The sequence below is a fragment of the Penaeus monodon genome, unplaced genomic scaffold (genome assembly GCF_015228065.2).
Source record: "Penaeus monodon isolate SGIC_2016 unplaced genomic scaffold, NSTDA_Pmon_1 PmonScaffold_2695, whole genome shotgun sequence".
Lineage (NCBI taxonomy): Eukaryota > Metazoa > Arthropoda > Malacostraca > Decapoda > Penaeidae > Penaeus > Penaeus monodon.
Genome location: NW_023657345.1, coordinates 1 through 8,873, shown reverse-complemented (window position 1 = coordinate 8,873; position 8,873 = coordinate 1). Strand labels below are relative to the sequence as shown.

Sequence of the window (8,873 nt, the reverse complement as noted above, 5' to 3'; positions counted from 1 at the left end):
TCCTAGTTGTATCTTATGCAAGTAAAACAAAATTTAATTGCATAAGAGAAATTTATAGCTCACTAACAAATAATATTGTCTTTAGATTTATAACTGACATGCTTCTTTTCAGATCAGGTGTAAGAACCTTTATAACATGGCTGGAAATGCTAACAAGAAGGAAATAATGGGAAGAGAGGAGCTCTGATAGTGATAGAAGGGTGTGATAGAACGGGAAAAACCACGCAAGCAGAAATGCTGGTTGAATCATAAAGAAAAGAAGGCAAGCCTGCAATATACAGAGGTTTCCAGGTAAAAATATATCTTCTTACAAGTTTTAGTTGCTTATGTAGGGTTCTATTTTAAAAAATAAAAATGCTTTTAGAATACATTTCTGTCTAATAATTCAGTTCAATTCAAATACTGTTATGCTGAAAAAAATGACATATATCATGCTTCCCAATTTCTTTCTTGCTTTTTTTATTTGAGCATTTGCATTTGCTATTCAAAGTCTTGGCATACAAACACTATACAATCAGTTATTCAGGAAGTTAATGAACAGTAATGAAAAACAATGATCTGCGACCTTAAAACTGATTAATGCTTAGAACACTTCATTTCATAGTAGGTTAAAAACTGATTAATGCTAAGATTACTTTATTTCATTGTAGCTGAATTCTGTGTGGTAAGAGACCTCTTATTGACCATTTTTCATGCAGTTACTTTCAAACTCTTGTGTATATAGGTTTTCACTGATAGATTTCTTTCAGAGAGAGGAACACATATTGGAGTGATCATCAGTAGTTACTTGTCATGTGAAAAAGACTTGGAAGACATGCCATACATCTTCTCTTCTCTGCAAACAGGTGTGCATTTTTTATACTTTTCAAAGAATAGTAATTTTCATTGAAATCTGCATTTATTAATTGTTCATGGCTATAATAAACAATACAGGAGACAAAAATAGTTGACCTTTTGTGTTAGCTTCATTGTCTCTCAAACATTAACTTTATTATGCCTAATTTAAAAATTTTGTAGTGAATATATTCAAGAATTATTTTAATCTAATTTTTATAAAACAAAGAACACTACTTCACATGTCTGCTACTATTTAGCAAGTTTCCCCATCCATACTCATGATATCATTGCCATAACCCTGTTTCCCCTGTCTCTCCTCTTAGTCAGCCAAACATAGTAACATTTTCTCCCTGCTTTCATCTTGTGAATGCAATGTATTACATAAGAAATAGTAATTTTGGGACTATATAGTATATTTTATCAAATTTCATCAAACACCCATTTTTTCCTCACCCACATTCCCCCTCTATACACCTTGTCACTAATAGGAATTACAAAATTACCTCATGGTAATCATTGTGTTTTATTATTTATACACCAAGATACACAATTTATTGTTTAATTGAAATTTTAGTAAACTAATATTTCTTTAGTGAAATTGAAAAATTCAGAGACATTTTTTGAGCTGTGGGGGACAGAGAAGCTGGGAGTGCTAATACTGATAACAGTAAAGTTAGATCAAGAATTACAGACAGCATTTAGTTCTTCATTTGTTTTTTCTCTTTTCCAGATGGGAATTATTGCCAAAGATTTATCAGAATTGAAAAGTGGAACATCAATAATTGTAGATAGATATGCCTTTTCTGGTGTTGCCTTTTCTGCTGCAAAGAAGGTATGCTTTGAAATGTTTTTTGTATAATGATGAGAAAATTCACACCTCTTTAATATGCATCTATTGATTTGACTTTTCAAATCAATATGGTAAGGTTATGTAAGTGGAAAGCTTCAGTAAATGGTTCAGAAAAGAAGCATAGCTTTACTTGTGTTTGCATTTGTTAGTAGCAACATTTATTTTGTTGCATTCAAGCTGAGACTGAATTTTACTTGTAAGATAAATGAAATCATATTGAATGTCTGGAAGTCTAAAAAAATGTTTAAGAACTGCAACCTATATCCTGTTTTCTATAATGTTATACTTCTGCTGTCATTGTATAGCATTCTCTCACTGTGAAATATAGTATGTGTTCATCCATGTATGCAAACGTGTATAGACATGTAGATACATGCATACACACATGCATATGCACTTATGCATATGAAGTTATGCATACACACATATGAATACACACTATAGGAGCCTGGAAGATGGGCCCTACAAGAGTATGATACTTGGCAAGCTTAGGGTTCATAATAGGTGACCAAGATACATTGACTCCTAAATTTATTGAAAAATGATGATTGAATGTGGCTGCTATTACAGGAGAGGTGTTACCCCTTGGCTCCCAACAGGGAGTCTGTTTGTCATATCCCACAGTTGTTTAAGAATAACTATAAGTCATGTGTTTAGCATGTGACAATTGACGTGAAGATAGGGAGTATTCCAACAATACATTATCATATGGAAAGGGAAAAACATGCATACAGACACATGCACATGCATGCAGACACATGCACATGCATGCAGACATGAACATGCATGCAGTCATGCACATGCATGCAGACACGCACATGCATGCAGACACGCACATGCATGCAGACACGCACATGCATGCAGACACGCACACAGACACCTGCACGCAGACACACATGCACGTGGACACACAGGCACACAGACATGCAGGAACACGGACACATAGGCACACAGACATGTAGGCACGCAGACATGTAGGCATACAGACACGCACACATGCACACACATACCCACAAACACATCTGCAAGTGCACAGATAAATATGCACATGTATGCACACAAATACACTCACATACACACACGCACATTCACGCTCACTGACACGCATGCACATATATACACATACATACACAGACATACACATACATACACATACATACACACACATACATACATACACATACACATACACATATAACACATACACATACACACACACACACAGTACACACACACACACACACACACACACACACACACACACAACACACACACACACACACACACACACACACAAACACACACACACAACACCAGGCACAGGCACGCACACCCAGGAACAGGCACGCACGCCCAGGCACATGCACGCACGCCCAGGAACAGGCACGCACGCCCAGGAACAGGCACGCACGCCCAGGAACAGCCTCGCACGCCCAGGCACAGGCTCGCACGCCCAGGCACAGGCACACACACACAGGCACACACACACACCACACACACAACACCACACACACAACACACACACACACACACACACACACACACACACACACACACACACACACACACACACACACAACACACACACACACACATTTATGCATATTTGGATTTTTGACTTTAACTCGTTAGCTAATGCTTTCTTGGGAAATGTCAGATGGGTGTTGGACTATCTTTAGGCTTGGGTGGGTTGCATTCTTAGGAAGCAATTTCTGTTGATGGCAGTTTTGTCATGTGCCTTGGCCAACTACATGCATGTGGTAGGCTACTACTTTCTTCTTCTTCTTTCTTCTTCTTCTTCTTCTTCTTCTTCTTTCTTCTTCTTCTTTTCTTCTTATTCCTCTTCTTCTTCTTTCTTCTTCTTCTTCTTCTTCTTCTTCTTCTTCTTCTTCTTCTTCTTCTTCTTCTTCTTTCTTCTCTTCTTCTTCTTGTTTGTTTGTTTGATTGTGTGTGCTGTAAGTGTTGTGATTGTTCTGTATGGTCTTCTGTCCTGCTGTGCTTAGCTGTAGTGATTTTATCTTCTTTCTTAAATACACATTTTGTAGTCTAGAGATTCTTTGCATAATGTGTTTATGTCATAATTATGATTTTATGTCATGAACAATGAAATATTGTATATGGAGTTTATAGAAATACATATGCAGAAAAAAATCAAAACAGATAATACAAATATGATTCTTAATAATGGCAGCAATTGCGGTGGCACCAGTTGCAGCTTTAGTAACAATTGGTACATTTTGTATTTTTCATGTTTTTTTTTATGGTTTTATGTTTATTAAGCATTGTTGTAACAGTAAATATTATTTAATCTGAATAATATGTAGTAGACTGCAGCTTACATATAATTTTTTTCACTGAAATATGTTGTGATACACTGTGCACTTCACTCAAAAATGCATAAAGCACAATGTGACCTGTGTGCACATGGTAATAGCAGACTTAGACCTATTGTAACTGCAGTGTAAATTTAAAATTTCCATGTGACCTTGCAGTATTGTAGAAAATAAAACCAAGAGAAAATTTTTGGCAAGCAGAGTGCTTGAGAAACTCATAATTTGATGATTTTTGTATATACCACAAATACATTATATGTGATTCAGATATGTTACTAATAAAGATAGAGTAGCTGTTTTTGAACTTAGCCAAAGGCTTAGTCTCACAACAGATGTGTTACCAGTAAACTTAAAGTTTATTGAGAGCATTTTGAAACTCTAATAGATTAAGGTTCAGGTTGTCACACAGTCATTTGGGAAGCATGGTAATGAAACATGGAAATGAAGAATACATAAGAATACAATTTACATGTAATACTGAAACACTGACCCTTGTGTAAACAAATTTGTAAGGCTGCTCTTGCAGTAGGGAATGATATTGAGAGACATTTTCAACATTGTGGAGCAGTCACAGAGTCAGTATACTGATTGTGTGATAGGTTGTTAGACAAGAATGGTGCTGCCAAAGAAAACTCATCATGAATTTTGAGAGGCCATGTTTGCAGTGGAATGTTACAAATTGATAATTTGATTAAATTTTTATACTCTGTTGCCAGGTGTGCACTTTTTAAAGGCTCCACCTTGGTATTTCTCTAAATGCTATAATGTTTTCTCTAAAGTTGAATCAAGCTACTGAGTTTGCATCATTCTTGGCACTTGTACTTTGCATTGTAAGTTCTTGTAATTGTCTCCTAATTATTTTTTTTTCAGAATATGAGTTTGGAGTGGTGTAAGAAGAGTGATGCTGGACTTCCAAGACCAGATCAGGTGTTGTTTCTTGACTTGCAGCCAGAGGAAGCAAAAAGGCGAGGGCAATTTGGAGCGGAACGTTATGAAAAGGAAGAGTTTCAGAAACGCGTCTATGAAAACTTCCAGTTACTGAAGGATGATGTGTGGAAGGTTGGTTATGAGATCATAATTAAAATAATAAGTTTGGAAACAAATTTGTCTGTTAATGAAAAATATACTTCCCATTTTTTTCTGTAAATTTCTTACTGTAAAAAATATAAGATATATGCTTTATATTCACAAATGTTTAGAGTAGGTAAGATATACTTTAAAATAGGATGTTTTATAAACAGTTTTGCTTATTACTCAGTAATGATATAAGCTATTGACTAATGCTTAATGTAGTTTAACCCAATGTCAGTGGGTTTATGTAATGTTCCCTTTAGATTTTTGTGTTTTGTTACATACAGATGGCTCCACATGTGCTCAGCCAGCAAGGAGTCTATCAGTTGGTCTGAGTGGCCGATTCCTCCATTCCTTAAATTGGCAGGAAATGTGTTTTTCTTTCCATTACTATTAATATTGACATATCATTCTTACTGATATTTTGATTATTAAATTGTTATTAAAATATTGATATAATCAAAGACAATAATATAATAGAAATGAAGCTTTAAAAAAAAATGAAAGAAAAGTGTAAACAGATGAGATAGGTAAGACTAATAGCTGACTCCTTGGTGGCTAAGCACTTGTAGAGCCATCTATGTGTAAAGATAAACTCTTATTAAAGTGGTGATGGCATTGTAGTCTTGCTACCTGCTGACATTAGATTAAAAGACAATAAAGATTTAAAAGTGTTTCTCAAAGTTCAAAAGTTTAATGAACATAAGGCAAAAGGAATATTTGCTGAAATTTGTAAAACAAAAAATGATACGGATTTTATGTTCCTCATTATATTATTAAGTTGCATGAAATAATAGTATTTCTGAACTTTCTCTTTTCCAGGTTATTGATGCAAAGAAGAGTGTTGAAGATTTACAGGAAGTTTTAAAGACTGAGGCATTAAAAACCATAGAAAATGTTATGGAACAAAATGATGAACTAAAGAAGCTTTGGGTTTAAAGGTGTGATTGTAAACAATGTCTTAGACATTGTCTGAGACATTGACCTGATGATATGGGCATTTAATTGTTTTTATTTCATTTTTTAAATTCATTTATAGTCTGTTTAGGTAATTTGTAATTCAAGTTCATTTTTATTTTAATTTAACTTAAATGATATTCAAAATGTGTCCTAGCCTGTCCATGTTGACCAGAAACTTGCTATCTAGCATGCACCCATTTGTTATAGCACAGCAAGCTTAACCTTAATACAGGCTTTTACCAGATAATTTATATCTAAGACCTAGAGAACATTTGAAGGGATGAAGTTAAGTGTGGCAAATATGACAAGAATTTCTTAATGCCAGATATGTGATTTGCTTTTTGATGTTATATCTTTATCAGAATCATATAATTGAAGAGATGTTGATGTGTTGAAATTACCTGAATCTCCTACCAGTTAGTATTATTGATTCTTAGGATATACGTTAAAGGTCTGTTGTACTAAGTCCCAAATGGTGTCTACAGATTTTAACCTGTTGGATCTGGGTGCCTTGCTCCCTGCACATGGCCCACATCTGGGCATCAGGCTTACTTGAGTGGTGGACTCTGTGAGTGTGTGGTTTGTAGGCCAAGGTGTGAAGACTCCTTGCCTATATTTTTCATTTGAAATCCTGTATCAAGATTGTTGTCTATAACAGTAACAATTTTCTTATGTGTCATTTTTAAGATGTTTTTTTTTTTGTAATACATATGATCACCAGTACATTCTACACTCATTTATCAATGGAAATAATGCATTGAAATTCTGGATCTGGGTGACTGGCTCCCTGCATGTGGCTCAAAATTTGGGCATCATGCTTAATTGAGTGGCAACTCTTGTGGCTTGCAGGCCAAGGTATTAAGTCTCCTTGTTTATGTTTTTCATATAAAATTCTGTTTCAAGATGGTAATCTATAATAATAACAATAGCAATAGTAACATTTTGTTCTGTCATTTTTAAGATTTAGTTTTTGGTAATACATATGACCACCAGTGTATTCCATACTCATTTACCAATGGAAATAATGCAAGAGTTCCTTCCTTATTGCCCACTACAGTGCAGGAGGTTGTGCACTCATGGCAAGTCATTCCCATCACCTGGCCTTCAGCTAAAATTTCTCTGGCATATTTCGTCACTCTTGCCCTCAGCCTATTTCTTTGAAGGCATATTCATGTAGTGGGCACTCGAGCCAAATTTTTCATGACGGCATATTCATGTCACTGGGCCCTGAAACCACATTTTCTCAAAACATGATGGTCACTCCTCCTCCTCCTCTCAATCCTCCTCCTCCTCCTCCTCCTCTCAATCCTCCTCCTCCTCCTCCTCCTCTCAATCCTCCTCCTCCTCCTCTCAACCCTCCTCCTCTTCCTCCTCCTCCTCCTCTCAATCCTCTTCAATGACCATTTTTAACATCATCATCATCAAAAATAACCCTGTGCTTTTAAGTGTGATATATTATTTTTAAATTTGATGAAGTGCAATTATGGTGACAAAAGAATCAGCCTGAACACAGATTCTCTTTATTCTCTATCAAAGACTGAAATTTATATACACCAGTGTTCATATTTGGCTGATTTGTTGCTGTTGCAGGCAGCAGGGTGTATGTGCATCTCGCAGTATGGAGGACCAACATTTTTAGGCCCCATGCTGGAGCAAATTTGATGTTAGGGAGGGTAAAGCCAAAGGTTTCAAAAGAATGAACGTGATAAGAAGCTTTGCAGATATGAGAAGTAAAGTTATCATTTCCTATTTATAAAACCATTCTTCACATTATCAACTACAGTACTCTGTATGGAAAATTATTGTTCTCTACATTATGCAAGTTAGTTGTAAGAGATTTCTCTTTAATATTACTTTTTTCTATATAAACTGATAAATAATTACTGACCACATGATTGTCACGTACTTGTATAGTTACTTTGTTTTACATACAAGTTCATTGTGTTAGCCCTTGTTTTCATTTTCAGTTATGATCATGGTAATTATATCTGTAATGGATGATAGTAACTAGAGTTATAAATTTAAATCAAAAGCTGTGAACTATTAGTGTAGCACATCAGTTATATTATTGTAAAAAGTAAGTCAAATAATATATTTTTTATATGAATTAATCTTTCTTGGAACAAATGAAGATCATTCCTAGAACAAATGAGAGAATTTATACCATTGAACAATTGTGATGAAATTAATTGTATAATCAATAAAGGGGTTGCACTATATTTTTAAAACCCTAAAGACTAGTGATTTTTTCATTGACCAAAATTAGTGGACTGGTTAAAATTCATACATTTATAATGAAGTACTAACAAAAAAAAGTTATGACAAAGATAAGTTTTACAGATGTGTGAACCTAATTTACATTATTATGTCTCATTCCACCCCCCCAATCCCTTGCCCGTTGTTGTCGTGGGGGGCTTTGGAGGCGGAGACTCGACTCAACTAATTTTGCATGGTCTTTTTTTTTCCTTCCCACTTTTCGTTTGTCCCTTCACCAAACCCTTCTGCTATCCACCTCCTAAGGTGTGAGAGCTGTGCTGAAAGGATGAAAGGCTGACTTTGTGCCAGTCCTGAAAGGCCTGAGGGAGCCATGGGCACAGTATTCCCCTGATTTAGTTACCTAGCCCTTATCCCTCAAGGGGACCCTGAGGGGTGGACTGTTTTATCCCCAACATAACCCAGGCTTACCATGGCCAGTAATGAAAATATATCCCCACTATTAGGGGCAATGAGGCTTGCCCCTTTATCAAATAGCCCCAACGATGTAAACCCACCCGATTCCCTGACCCCAGGCTCTCCTTTGACCACGGCTCCGAACACTGAAT

The 8,873-nt window shown here is 35.7% G+C and overlaps 1 protein-coding gene across 1 annotated transcript; it reads left to right on the top strand.

The window, feature by feature from the left end:
- Window positions 1-1,564: 1,564 nt before the first annotated feature.
- Window positions 1,565-6,607, top strand: LOC119570435 (thymidylate kinase-like). The gene is made up of 3 exons (XM_037918176.1): window positions 1,565-1,669; window positions 4,891-5,079; window positions 5,914-6,607. The coding sequence occupies exons 1-3, from the start codon at window positions 1,568-1,570 to the stop codon at window positions 6,028-6,030; spliced, it is 408 nt and encodes a 135-aa protein (XP_037774104.1). The 5' UTR covers window positions 1,565-1,567; the 3' UTR covers window positions 6,031-6,607.
- The last annotated feature ends 2,266 nt before the right edge of the window (window positions 6,608-8,873 follow it).